Raw genomic sequence first — 15331 nt, 5'->3', positions numbered from 1 at the left:
ACAATAAGAACTTTGCAACATGCGGTATTGACAAGGGTGATGGCGATCATGTGGGAAATTTGATAAGTAAGACAGAAGATGATCCATGAAGATGAGTTCCAATGCCTTGTGTCAATGCATTGTCTGGTCAAGAAGTATCTAAGCATAGGTGAACCCCATCATGAACTAATTGTATGGAGGCTTGACCATGGCATATGTGAGCTCCACGTAGTTTAAAAAAAAAATACGACCTCAGGATTGAGACGGACTTCTAAGCAGTTCAATAGGGGAAAAATTGGATGTACATAACGAGAGAGCAGATGCTGGCACTCGAACTCAAGATCTCGCATGTAGGAAGGTATTGGAACCTCCCAACCATTCGGGATAAACCTTGCTTCATAGCTCAATGTAGTTCTTGTAACTTTAGCGTGTTCAAGCCTTATCCTGGCAACCGAACTCTATGGGCTATTTGGTTGTCGTTTCACGAGCATGCGTACCAATAAATTTTGGCCCGTTCCTTGCATGTCTCAGGTGAGTAGAGCCAATCAATGCCGCAACAAAACAACACGGAATAGTAAAATTTAGTTCAACAATAGGTGGGTGTAATAGACTTGCATGCGCTAGCTGTTTATCTAACAAGTAGAAACGGCCAACTCGACCGTTCCTTTAGAGAAAAGTTGCACACCACTTTGAGCATAGTGAGTGTCATAGAAGGAACACATATATAGCCAAATAGTTGGAAAAATTAGTTATTTTATTTTGTTTGATGTCTACCAACTTTTTTACAATCCCACCTACCACCGTCATTACAACCGAACACACTCTAGGTGCATAATTTTACATCTCCATCGTATTGTTTTGAGACAAAAAAAAGGTATTGAAGGGAGACCAAGACCTCGAAAATCCACTTTGACTCCTAGAGTCCTAGGTGTATATGAACCATTGTCTGAAAACACATTTCCAAATGTCAAAATAAACCCGAAAAAAAAACCACGTGTACAAACATACATTTTATGTTCGAAAAAAACATATTATGGCTTGTGCTAAAAGGATAATTTGTGATGCTCCAGTATAACTATTTATGAAACATTTTTTTGTCATTTTTTTAGAAGCCATAATTTTTTTCTTTTTTCCAAAAACTTTATGTGCGAACACAAAATATTTGAATGTACACGCGGATTTATTTCTGCATTTTTTGAATATTTTGAAATGTGTTTTTTGGAATTTTTCATAATATGTTCATACACACCTAGGAGCCAAAATACCTCCCCAAGACCTGGGCTTCTATGGAGCCCTATTGAGGGAGGTTAGGAACTGTTTCAAGTCGGTGTCCCCTTCTCAGACCAGTTTAGTGAGTCAAAATTTGAATCTTGGTCCATTGAGTAAAGCAATCGGTGGTCCTAGAAAAGATACTCTCCGAAAGAGTTTGTGTTCTCACTCATTGGAGTGGACAGCTCATGTAGTTTTCTAAAACTGCGAGACTAGTCCAGTTTGTATAGTTTTGCTTCACGTTTGGGAAAAAACAAAGGATAGAGTTAGATGCAACGACTTTGGAGGATTTTGGTGTACTTTTGTAGCTTGTGTGTGTTCCATTTTATTATAAAGGGCTATAAAAGAAATCAGATCAATTCTGAAAAATAGATGATTTGGAGGACTCTTATGACGCCTTTAGGGAAGCGCCGGGCGAAAAAGCTCATTCCATATCACTCTTTATCCGAAGATTTAACAGGGCTACATATATTAACTGCAGACTAGAATTGTTCACTTTTTTAACAATAGAAGTATCAACAAACTAACAACAACGCCTGGAGCTAGGCATCTCACATACACAAAAGTGCACAACACATAACAAGACAAGTTTAAGTTCACACAGACAAAATGCGTATTTGGATGGTGGTATTTTATCTCGGGAGTTTTAGCAAAAGCTCCCCCAGAAAAACAGCCCACATCCAAACAAGCTCCAAGAACACAACTAGCACATATCTCCAGATGAAACAGAACAACGCCCACCGCATGAGCTGACAACATCTCCAGCCACAACAGCTCTGAATGTACAGGATCAGCTTCTTCCGAAAACCTGCCCAGATATGGCTGAATCAGTGCAGTGGCAAATCAATATAAGTATCATATAACAAGGTATAGAGGAAAGTATTTGTTACCTATTAACTCTGAACTTATTTCTTTTCAATCTCTGTAGCCAAGCAGAGAAAGTGTGTTAAACATCCTCAGACAATGAGGGTGACGGCGATTGACATGTGGAAGGGAAAGGATAGCGGTGGCCAACCGATGCCGAAGAGTAGCCTGGACAGAGAGTAGCTCTTCACATTTGTGTTTCTGTTGTAGAGAATATAATATATACTTATATGGAAGTAAATCATGGCTGAGGAAAGTTACCTTGCAGGTTCTAAGGGCTTTAGAGATAACATAGTTAGCAAACTCATCTGTCACTAAATCTCTGAAGCGAGGAAACCAAACCAATTCCTCAACAATGGCAAATCGCTCTCTATCATCAAATACTTCTAGACATGTTTCCACCACATTACTGCTATATCTTTGTCTTGAGAGTTTCACATAATTATGTCTGAAGCGGGATGCGATAATTTCCAAGTGCGATGGATCTCTTTGTTTCAGGACATCCTGAACAATGTAGTTTCTGGAAAGAACAAGGAAGAGAAATGGTAAGACTTTCAGGGCTCAAGCTGCGATTCATCGATCACCAGATTCCAAAACTACTTAAGGTGGTAGCAGAAGCAATAAATAATTTTGAGATAACAAAACCTCACATAACGTCCATCAAAAATCAAGAGCTCTGCTAACTCTTATCCTTATGAACTTCTAACAGTTTTAGCCACAGTACAACCTAGTCATCTCTTCTAGCAAGTTTGCTTATCAAATATCAGTGGCTTTATTAGCAGTTCTGAGATAACACAATTCCGTTTCAGAACATGTATGAGTTAAACTGAACTGTAAGTAAACATTGTAGGCGCAGAACCTCACTGTACAACTAGCACCATTTACATTGACGCAAAAAAAAAGAGATGGATAATTCTTATGTACCAGATATGCATAAGAAATAATATGAGAACACAAAAATTGAGCTAAGCTTGAATTATCGGCTAATATATCTGCAGCATCTACTTAAAAGTAACAAAATGGTTCAGGTTAACTAAAATACGATCAGATGGCAGTTTTGTGTGTTTGCAAGGAATAGAATGACGCTCAGTTGGATATATTCGGATTTCAGAATAAATAGTTACCCAAAACGATGTTGAGCAAGATCGCAGCTGCAACGAGCGACTGTTGACAATATATTATCCTTTGCTGTCCATTCGACATGCTCCAGACAGCTTTGCAGCAGGGACAGTCCATGCGGATGAATAACAAGTGCTAAGCAGTTCTTAGCAATAGCATCAAAAATGAACTGCCAATATAATGCAAAGTGTCAACCCATGAAAAAAAAAGAAACAATAGAAATCCTGGCCGTGGCACATTCCAATAGGAGCCAAAATATATCAATAATATTGTCCCAAACTATTTTTAACTAGAATCTCTTGTTTCTAAGTTAATGTCCAGACATCATGATTGGGGCCAATTTATAGCTATGAAATGGAAAGGGTACCTATTTGCAAGAGAGCAAAAGCAAAGGGTCGATTACTAGTCCAAAAAAACAATGATCACATAACCTTGCCTAGCAAGGAGAATGCATTTTTAGCGATCAAAATCTTACTGCACTAAAAGATTGATGGACAATAGCTAAACTTTGCTCTCCAATGTGGGCAAGGTTCAAGTTCTCGCTGATGTTAAGGACCACTGAATAGTTCTTTGCATAGTCATTGTTTCGGTAAGTTAAGAAGTTATTACTACACATTTTAGAAGTTATATTCTCATTTTACCTTTTCAAGGCAAAAGAACAAAACATACTACCTCTGCCCCAAACTACATTAATGTGAGCAACACACAATTGATTTTCCAAATAAAAATGTATTAAATAACTTGTGTGTATGTAACATAATACTCCTGCACTGACTGACTCTTGAAAAGGGTATACTCGCCTTAAACATCAAAGGCTGATAATGCAGTGTTTTATCATTTGTGCACCCAAAGGAAAAGAGAACTACCTTTCTGGTAGGATACATATATACACATGCCTAAGTTATTATATATAAAGACAATGCAATAGCAACCATGTCTTAGCTGTGTTATTGCTATGGAATATGGATAGAGTAGCTTCATAAGCAACCAGACTGATGCAATCTCACATTAACATGAATCTGGATGGAGGAAGAGAATCGACGTACCTCAGCAAAGTAGGGCTCAGGAACGCACTGTACGAAGGCCTGCACCACCTTAAGCCTATTGGAATCCGAAGTCACAAGACGGTGCATGATCGAGGGAGCCATCCATGGCGTGATGGCATTTCTGACAAGCTGCAGGGACCTCTCGGATCTGCAAGACCTGATCATGCCCACCACCTCATCGGACCTGAAAGACATCAAACAAACTTGGCTGTAACAATTTTTTTTTTTTTGCGAAATGGCTGTAACATCTTTTGCGACGGACCGAGAAGAACAGAAACAACGGCAGAGAAACGTGACGGGCGTGTGTGTGTGGAACATATACCTGGCGCCGCAAATCCTGAAGAACCTCTTGGCGTCTCGCGTGATCCTAGCGACGATCAGGTGCCGGAGCCCATCGTTGCAGCCGTCGATGACGCGGCCGAGCAGGCGCGCCCCCTGGCTGCTCTCGAGGAGAGGGACGGCGTGCGTGACGATCAACCGGGCGTTGGCGTCCGCGGCCTCGGGGCGTCCCTGGAACAGCGTGTCGAGCACCTGCTCCTCGTTCCTGCAGAGGTACTGGACGCAGGCCTCAGCCAGCTGCGTGTTGGCGGCCGCCGCGCCGGGGGGAGCTCTGGGCCCAGGCCACGCCGCGTCGCCGGGGGCAGCTCTAGGCCAGGCGGCGCGCGGGGGGACAGCAGATCCCCCGCCGTGGGAGCTCTCGGGCGCAGGGACGTGGCCGCGGCCGGGATTAGCGACCGCGAACCACCATCCGTCGGGCAGCTTGTGGTCGCCGGGCATCCCGAGCGCTGGCGGCGAGAACGGCGGCGGCAGCATGCGCGGCGGGAGCAGCGGTGGCGGCGGCGGGCCGTACAGGAACAGCTGCTGGCCAGTAGGGCGATGAAGAATTACCGGATGAGGAAGGAGCCCGTTCGCCGGCCCCGCCGCGGCTGCGTCCTCCTCCTCCTCCTCCTGCCGCCCCTCCTCCTCCTCGGCGTCGACCTCCGGGAAGTCGCGGAGGCCGAGCCGCGCTACCTCCCTGGCGATGTCCTCGAACATCAGCTCGTCCTCCTCACAGAGGCGCCTCTCCTCCGCCTCCGCCTCCGCCGCCGGCTCCGAAGCCATTCCCCGCGGCCCGCTGCCGTTTCTTGACAAGAAACCCCCAAGAAACTTCGAGCAGGGACGAGAGAAAAAGCCCCCGCCTTTGAGCGCGGACTGGAATTGGAAACGGGGGATTTGGAGGTATGAGGCTGGGTGGGGGGATCGCCTTCCTTAATCTGAGACGGAATTTTTTTTAATCCCCCGGATTGCTTGCTTCCTTGGAGAAGAAGGAGGGAGGGAGAGAGCAGAGAGAAAGGCGCGGTTGGGTTTTGTGCGTCGGGATCCGTGGGGTTTTGCTCTTTTTTCTTCTTTTTTTTTTTGGACGGAGTAGAGTTTGTTTGTTGAGTTCGTTGTGGCGTTCGCGCAAGGTGTGTAGCTCAGGTGGATTGCTGCGGGAGCCCGAAGAGACGGCTGCGTGCACAGCTGACTCGCGTGTGGGTCCCGCATGGGTGGGACCTTCAGCGCTGGTAGCTGGGATGGGCTCGTGCCATTGAAGCAACTTCATCTTGTCCGTTGAAACCTAATTTTTTTTATGAGATTGCATGTGTAATGCTAAGTTCTCCTACTAAGTGAAAAAAAAATTGAGATTTATTTTATATTTTGAGGAGAAAACTATACAAAAATAAAATTGAGATTGAAGTATACAAATTTAGATATAAATTGTTGTCATGTAAGGTAATGCCAGTATAAAAGAAGTCCTCGTTGATAAAGCGTAATACATACGCAATATCTTGCGCCAGAAGGCGTATACAGGATATAAATGTACTACAATAAAAGTTTGCCTATTTACTCCGAGATCGAGTCGAATCCATCGTTGGGTGGGAACTTAATGACATTAATATTTAGAGTAAAATGATTCTGCTGTCCTTGTACCTGCGTGATTGGCTCGATTTAGTCGTCGATTCGATAATTGATTAATCGTTGTCGTGGTGTTGTGTATTGACTCAATCGGGTTCTAAACCAGCCAATACTCCAAAATCATTCTGCTGGCATGGACCGATAGGCATGGCCCCACACGTAGGAGGCACGCTAGCAAAACGATTAGGACGGGATAAGATCCGGCTAGAAACACACCTCCTCCTCCCCCCCCCCCCACACACACACCCCCACGGCCCCACCCCTAGATCTTGTGCTAAACATATCTTCTCTCCCCAAAATCACCAATTATGCATGTAATCCTTAAATATAGTTTAACGGTGCCCCCTACCCCCAATTCTCCTGATTTGTGCAAGGTGATCACGGATGGAATTGTGCGGGATCCCAAAGAGATGGTTACGTGCACTGGGGCTTATGTATGGGTCCCAAAAGTGTGAGACCTGGTGTGAAGGTGTTTTGAGCTCGGTAGCTGTTCTAGTTGTACATTTGGTGGATCTTTATTTTGGTTATTCGGGTGGGGTGGTGGGCATTTGTGTTGCTCGAGCCATTTATGCAAATCCACCTAGGTCGTTTAAATTTGTTCTGAGAAGATTATGATGAGTATATTTTTAGCATATTTTAGTATCGTTATTTCATTAAGTTTTCATTAAGTAGTGGTAGGGATTTTGTATTTCACTGCGCTACCGCGCCCTTTTATGCTTGTCTACTCATGATCTGCAAATAAAAATTCAATAATGAAATATCAATGAAAACTATCATTTCCTGACATTTTGATGTGATAAAAATCATTTTTGCACTTAATAGCGCGTCTGGGCGAAAGGACAATGCGAGGACAACCTTCTGGAAGTTTAACGGGCATCGGTACGGGCGGGCCTTGCCCGTACCGTCCGCCCGTACCACCCGTCGGAAGCACCACCTCACCAAATACTTTCACCTCTCGCAGACGGATCTGAGATCCAAGCACGTACGCGACAAAAAACACCAGAACACCGCCCCAGAAGAGATCTGAAGGGAGATCAAGAAATGGCCTCATCCATGCTGCTATCCGGATCATTGGAGGACAAGGCATCATGACATTCATCATCATCATCATCCACAACAAATCATCATCTCCATTCTCTCCATCCCATTAGATTGTAATCTCCATTACCATTGTGGGTTTATACTTGGATTTATACTGTTATCTCGTTTCCATACGCAAGTTTTGTTTTTTGATTGTCTCCATGTGTGAGTAGTTCATCCCGTTCTTGGGGAGATGGAGAAACCCTAGTAGTATTACTATATGAATTAAGATAATTTATACCTTTGCACTATGATTGTATGTTAGTTTTCTCTTGTGATGTTGCACGATGTCGACCATGTAATATTTGCTTAAGGCTCACAGGAGGGAACTACCGTTGGAAGTTCGGTAGTGTATACGGTGGGAAGTGACATCTCGTGTTTGGTGCACTATTGTATGGAAGAGGTGGATAAGAAGGGACTCACAAGCTTAATAAGTAACCATGGGGGCAATCCCTTAATTGTAATGGACAAATAGGTGGCTTGCGAAGGTCGTTGCGGTAGTTATTAGGAATGTGTTATGAGACCCATTATTTCAACAAACAGCAGAAGCAAATTATGCTATTATACATAGCAAGTTTAGCAAACGGCTTAAGAGGCCTTGAACAAACAACGTACTGTTCACCCATTCCGCAACCCCAAGCTGCTACCTGGGAACCACAAATTAGTATTCAAAGTCAATGCCGGTATAGAAACCGTCATCTTTACCTGGGGCAATGTTCTCTGCAGCAGAAAGACGACAGCCCGAGTACAGGGACTCAACAAGACTTGGTACAACCTTTTAGCAAAGCTCGTATGCAAGGTTTTATGTGGAGCTTCTTTTGAATAAAGCCAGTTTTCCAAAGGGGATAAGAGAGCGATATCAGTAGCTCTACTGATCAAATGTTGTATCCACCGAAATCATCATCCTCTGTAACCACTCAGTTTGGATCACCTCCTCCCTAACCCTGGAGAAGGCATCCCTCTCCTCACTGAGTTGACAATTTTACGATTGGTTCAAGTTCTCTATGATCAAGCATCTGTCACCAAGTCGTCCATAACCGTGGACACGGATTTTCGAAAAGATTTAACCCTGCAGGGGTGTACAAGTTTTATCCACACGTGACGACCGTCTCCATTGATGCCCTTGCAGGGGACACCAATGAAAGCGACCGACTACAACTATTACCTTACGTCGACCTATTCCATGAGCCACACCAAAAGGTTTTAACCTGTCATCGTAAGTCGGCCGTCTCCAACGCGGAACCGTTCGTTGTGTGCGGAGGTTGATTTCCTAGGGACTTGATACGTCTCAAACGTATCTATAATTTCTTATGTTCCATGCTAGTTTTATGACAATACTCACATGTTTTATATACACTTTATATCATTTTGATGCATTTTCCGGCACTAACCTATTAACAAGATACCGAAGCGCCAGTTCCTATTTTCTGCTGTTTTTGGTTTCAGAAATCCTACACAAGAAATATTCTCGGAATTGGACGAAACAAAAGCCCACGGTCTTATTTTCCACGGAGCCTTCCAGAAGTCCGAAGAGGAGACGAAGAGGGGCGACGAGGCGGCCACACCCTAGGGGGGCGCAGCCCCACCCCTGGCCCCACCGCCTTATGGGGTGGGCCCCTCGAGCGTCCCCCGACTCTGCCCCTTCGCCTATATAATCTCTCTGTCGCGAAAACCCTAGTACTGAGAGCCACGATACGAGAAAACATACTAAGACGCCGCCGCCGTCAATCCCATCTCGGAGGATTCTGAAGATCGCCTCCGGCACCCTGCCGGAGAGGGGAATCATCACCGGAGGGCTCTACATCACCATGCTCGCCTCCGGACTGATGCGTGAGTAGTTCATCCTTGGACTATGGGTCCATAGCAGTAGCTAGATGGTTGTCTTCTCCTCTTCTGCTATCATGTTTAGATCTTGTGAGCTGCCTATCATGATCAAGATCATATATTTGTAATGCTACATGTTGTGTTTGTTGGGATCCGATGAATATGGAATACTATGTCAAGTTGATTATTGATCTATCATATATGTGTTGTTTATGATCTTGCATGCTCTCCGTTGCTAGTAGAGGCTCTGGCCAAGGTTATACTTGTAACTCCAAGAGGGAGTATTTATGCTCGATAGTGGGTTCATGCCTCCATTGAATCTGGGACAGTGACAGAAAGTTCTAAGGTTGTGGATGTGCTGTTGCCACTAGGGATAAAACATCAATGCTTTGTTTAAGAATATTTGTATTGTTTACATTACACATAGTACTTAATGCAATTGTCTGTTGTTTGCAACTTAATACTGGAAGGGGTGCGGATGCTAACCCGAAGGTGGACTTTTTAGGCATAGATGCATGCTGGATAGCGGTCTATGTTCTTTGTCGTAATGCCCTACGTAAATCTCATATTAGTCATCATGATATGTATGTGCATTGCTATGCCCTCACTATTTGTCAATTGCTCAACTGTAATTTGTTCACCCAACATGCTATTTATCTTATTGGAGAGACACCGCTAGTGAACTGTGGACCCCGGTCCATTCTTTTACATCTGAAATACAATCTACTGCAATCACTATCACTGTTCAAAAAATCGGCCGAGATACCGATTTATCAGCCGATTTATCGTGAATCGGGTGGTAACCGATAATATTTCATCATATCGGCTAATTTACCGTTGCACCGATATTTCGGCCGATTTTTCGTCTGAGGGCCGATATTTCGCACGATTTTCACTCTAGTGACAGATATTTCGGCTGATTGTCCATTTAATTTCACTGAAATTTTGTATGGCAGTCGTTATTTTCTTCCTATGGTCTTGTACAACTGTGCATTAGCTCAAAATTTTCATTTTGATTGATTCAAATGCAAATAATCATGGTAATACTTCTGCTTAATGCTCCAATATTATTTTTACATAGCATATTATACAAAATTGAGTGCTGCAAATTGGAATATACAAAAAATTATGCTGATAAATGGACAACCGATAAAATCGATTAATCGGACGATAAGCGATTAATCTTCATTTTGAGGCTGGCCGATAAGTTAAGATTAACGATTTCTTGAACATTGATCACTGTTCTCTGTTGTTCTTTGCAAACAAACATCATTCTCCACACCATACGTTTAATCTTTTCGTTTACAGCAAGCCGGTGAGATTGACAACCTCACTGTTATGTTGGGGCAAAGTATTTTGATTGTGTTGTGCAGGTTCCACGTTGGCGCCGGAATCCCTGGTGTTGCGCCGCACTACACTCCTTCACCAACAACCTTCACGTGGCCTTCATCTCCTACTGGTTCGATAACCTTGGTTTCTTACTGAGGGAAAACTTGCTGCTGTACGCATCACACCGTCCTCTTGGGGTTCCCAACGGACGTGTGCTTTACCATCACAAGCAACTCTTTTTCTGGCACCATTGCCGGGGAGATCAAGACACGCTGCAAGGGGAGTCTCTCACATCCAATCTCTTTACTTTGTTTATTGTCTTGCTTTACTTTATTTTATTTTCTATTTTGTTTGCTTTCTTTATATCAAAAACACAAAAAAAATTAGTTACTTGTTTTACTTTACTTAATTTCGTTTGCTTTACTTATTTTTATTATTGTTAAAATGAATACTCCTGAGAACACTAAGTTGTGCGACTTCACTAGCACAAATAATAATGATTTCATATGCACACCTATTGCTCCACCTGCCACTACAGCAGAATTTTATGAAATTAAACCTGCTTTACTAAATCTTGTTATGAGAGAGCAATTTTCTGGTGTTAGTACTGATAATGCCGCTGCCTGATGCGTGTGGTTGACACGTCCGTTGGGAACCCCAAGAGGAAGGTGTGATGCGCACAGCGGCAAGTTTCCCTCAGTAAGAAACCAAGGTTTAATCGAACCAGTAGGAGTCAAGAAGCACGTTGAAGGTTGATGGCGGCGGGATGTAGTGCGGCGCAACACCAGAGATTCCGGCGCCAACGTGGAACCTGCACAACACAACCAAAGTACTTTGCCCCAACGAAACAGTGAGGTTGTCAATCTCACCGGCTTGCTGTAACAAAGGATTAACCGTATTGTGTGGAAGATGATTGTTTGCAGAAAACAGTAGAACAAGTATTGCAGTAGATTGTATTTCAGTATAGAGAATTGGACCGGGGTCCACAGTTCACTAGATGTGTCTCTCCCATAAGATAAATAGCATGTTGGGTGAACAAATTACAGTTGGGCAATTGACAAATAAAGAGGGCATGACCATGCACATACATATTATGATGAGTATAGTGAGATTTAATTGGGCATTACGACAAAGTACATAGACCGACATCCAGCATGCATCTATGCCTAAAAAGTCCACCTTCAGGTTATCATCCGAACCCCCTCCAGTATTAAGTTGCTAACAACAGACAATTGCATTAAGTATTGCGCGTAATGTAACTAGTAACTACATCCTTGAACATAGCACTAATATTTTATCCCTAGTGGCAACAGCACATCCACAACCTTAGAACTTTCTGTCACTGTCCCAGATATCAATGGAGGCATGAACCCACTATCGAGCATAAATACTCCCTCTTGGAGTTACAAGCATCTACTTGGGCAGAGCATCTACTAGTAACGGAGAGCATGCAAGATCATAAACAACACATAGGCATAACTTTGATAATCAACATAACAAGTATTCTCTATTCATCGGATCCCAACAAACGCAACATATAGAATTACAGATAGATGATCTTGATCATGTTAGGCAGCTCACAAGATCCGACAATGATAGCACAATGGGGAGAAGACAACCATCTAGCTACTGCTATGGACCCATAGTCCAGGGGTAGACTACTCACACATCACTCCGGAGGCGACCATGGCGGCGTAGAGTCCTCCGGGAGATGATTCCCCTCTCCGGCAGGGTGCCGGAGGCGATCTCTGGATCCCCGAGATGGGATCGGTGGCGGCGGCGTCTCTGGAAGGTTTTCCGTATCGTGGCTCTCGGTACTGGGGGTTTCGCGACGGAGGCTTTAAGTAGGCGGAAGGGCAGGTCAGGGGGCCACACGAGGGCCCCACACTACAGGTCGGCGCGGCCAAGGGCCAGGCCGCGCCGCCCTATGGTGTGGCCACCTCGTGGCCCCACTTCGTCTCCTCTTCGGACTTCTGGAAGCTTCGTGGCAAAATAGGACCCTGGGCGTTGATTTCGTCCAATTCCGAGAATATTTCGTTACTAGGATTTCTGAAACCAAAACGGTGAAAACAGAATCGGCACTTCGGCATCTTGTTAATAGGTTAGTTCCAGAAAATGCACGAATATGACATAAAGTGTGCATAAAACATGTAGATATCATCAATAATGTGGCATGGAACATAAGAAATTATCGATACGTCGGAGACGTATCAGCATCCCCAAGCTTAGTTCTGCTCGTCCCGAGCAGGTAAAACGATAACACAGATAATTTCTGGAGTGACATGCCATCATAACCTTGATCATACTATTTGTAAAACATATGTAGTGAATGCAGCGATCAAAACAATGTATATGACATGAGTAAACAAGTGAATCATAAAGCAAAGACTTTTCATGAATAGCACTTCAAGACAAGAATCAATAAGTCTTGCATAAGAGTTAACTCATAAAGCAATAATTCAAAGTAAAGGCATTGAAGCAACACAAAGGAAGATTAAGTTTCAGCGGTTGCTTTCAACTCATAACATGTATATCTCATGGATATTGTCAACATAGAGTAATATAATAAGTGCAATAAGCAAATATGTAGGAATCAATGCACAGTTCACACAAGTGTTTGCCTCTTGAGGTGGAGAGAAATAGGTGAACTGACTCAACATTGAAAGTAAAAGAATTGTCCTCCATAGAGGAAAAGCATCGATTGCTATATTTGTGCTAGAGCTTTGACTTTGAAAACATGAAACAATTTTGTCAACGGTAGTAATAAAGCACATGTATCATGTAAATTATATCTTACAAGTTGCAAGCCTCATGCATAGTATACTAATAGTGCCCGCACCTTGTCGTAATTAGCTTGGACTACCGGATCATCACAATGCACATGTTTTAACCAAGTGTCACAAAGGGGTACCTCTATGCCGCCTGTACAAAGGTCTAAGGAGAAAGCTCGCATTGGATTTTTCGCTATTGATTATTCTCAACTTAGACATCCATACCGGGACAACATAGACAACAGATAATGGACTCCTCTTTTATGCATAAGCATGTAACAACAATTAATAATTTTCTCATATGAGATTGAGGATATTTGTCCAAAACTGAAACTTCCACCATGGATCATGGCTTTAGTTAGCGGCCCAATGTTCTTCTCTAACAATATGCATGCTTAACCATAAGGTGGTAGATCGCTCTTACTTCAGACAAGACGAACATGCATAGCAACTCACATGAAATTCAACAAAGAGTAGTTGATGGCGTCCCCAGTAAACATGGTTATCGCACAACAAGCAACTTAATAAGAGATAAAGTGCATAATTACATATTCAATACCACAATAGTTTTTAAGCTATTTGCCCCATGAGCTATATATTGCAAAGGTGAATGATGGAATTTTAAAGGTAGCACTCAAGCAATTTACTTTGGAATGGCGGAGAAATACCATGTAGTAGGTAGGTATGGTGGACACAAATGGCATAGTGGTTGGCTCAAGAATTTTGGATGCATGAGAAGTATTCCCTCTCGATACAAGGTTTAGGCTAGCAAGGCTTATTTGAAACAAACACAAGGATGAACCGGTGCAGCAAAACTCACATAAAAGACATATTGAAAACATTATAAGACTCTACACCATCTTCCTTGTTGTTCAAACTCAATACTAGAAATTGTCTAGACCTTAGAGAAACCAAATATGCAAACCAAATTTTAGCATGCTCTATGTATTTCTTCATTAATGGGTGCAAAGCATATGATGCAAGAGCTTAAACATGAGCACAACAATTGCCAAGTATCACATTACCCAAGACATTTATAGCAATTACTACATGTATCATTTTCCAATTCCAACCATATAACAATTTAACGAAGAAGAAACTTCGCCATGAATACTATGAGTAGAAACTAAGGACATACTTGTCCATATGCTACAGTGGAGCGTGTCTCTCTCCCATAGAGTGAATGCTAAGATCCATTTTATTCAAACAAAACAAAAAACAAAAACAAACCGATGCTCCAAGCAAAGCACATAAGATGTGATGGAATAAAAATATAGTTTCAGGGGAGGAACCTGATAATGTTGTCGATGAAGAAGGGGATGCCTTGGGCATCCCCAAGCTTAGACGCTTGAGTCTTCTTGATATATGCAGGAGTGAACCACCGGGGCATCCCCAAGCTTAGATCTTTCACTCTCCTTGATCATGTTGCATCATACTCCTCTCTCTTGATCCTTGAAAACTTTCTCCACACCAAACTTAGAACAACTCATTAGAGGGTTAGCGACAATAAAAATTAACATGTTCAGAGGTGACACAATCATTCTTAACACTTCTGGACATTGCATAAAGCTACTGGACATTAATGGATCAAAGAAATTCATCCAACATAGCAAAAGAGGCAATGCGAAATAAAAGGCAGAATCTGTCAAAACAGAACAGTTCGTATTGACGAATTTTATCGAGGCACCAGACTTGCTCAAATGAAAATGCTCAAATTGAATGAAAGTTGCGTACGTATCTGAGGATCACTCACGTAAATTGGCATAATTTTCTGAGTTACCTACAGGGAAAACATCCCAGATTCGTGACAGCAAAGAAATCTGTTTCTGCGCAGTAATCCAAATCTAGTATGAACTTTTCTATCAACGACTTTACTTGGCACAACAAAACACTAAACTAAGATAAGGAGAGGTTGCTACAGTAGTAAACAACTTCCAAGACACAAAATAAAAACAAAGTACTGTAGGTAAAAACATGGGTTGTCTCCCATAAGCGCTTTTCTTTAACGCCTTTCAGCTAGGCACAGAAAGTGTGTATCAAGTATTATCAAGAGACGAAGTGTCAACATCATAATTTGTTCTAATAATAGAATCAAAAGGTAACTTTATTCTCTTT

The 15331-nt window shown here is 42.8% G+C and overlaps 1 protein-coding gene across 1 annotated transcript; it reads right to left on the bottom strand.

Annotated features, from left to right (window-relative positions):
• Positions 1–1696: 1696 nt before the first annotated feature.
• LOC127301182 (putative pumilio homolog 8, chloroplastic) lies at positions 1697–5393 on the bottom strand. Its single transcript, XM_051331402.1, has 6 exons — positions 4600–5393; positions 4278–4461; positions 3237–3400; positions 2374–2632; positions 2139–2280; positions 1697–2056 (listed from the first exon to the last, which is right to left on the bottom strand). The coding sequence occupies exons 1-5, from the start codon at positions 5376–5378 to the stop codon at positions 2164–2166; spliced, it is 1503 nt and encodes a 500-aa protein (XP_051187362.1). The 5' UTR covers positions 5379–5393; the 3' UTR covers positions 1697–2056; positions 2139–2163.
• Between the last annotated feature and the right edge of the window lie 9938 nt (positions 5394–15331).

This window comes from Lolium perenne, chromosome 5 (assembly GCF_019359855.2).
Source record: "Lolium perenne isolate Kyuss_39 chromosome 5, Kyuss_2.0, whole genome shotgun sequence".
NCBI lineage: Eukaryota > Viridiplantae > Streptophyta > Magnoliopsida > Poales > Poaceae > Lolium > Lolium perenne.
The sequence above is the reverse complement of the archived record's forward strand: the minus strand, read 5'-3'. Positions and strand labels throughout refer to the sequence as shown.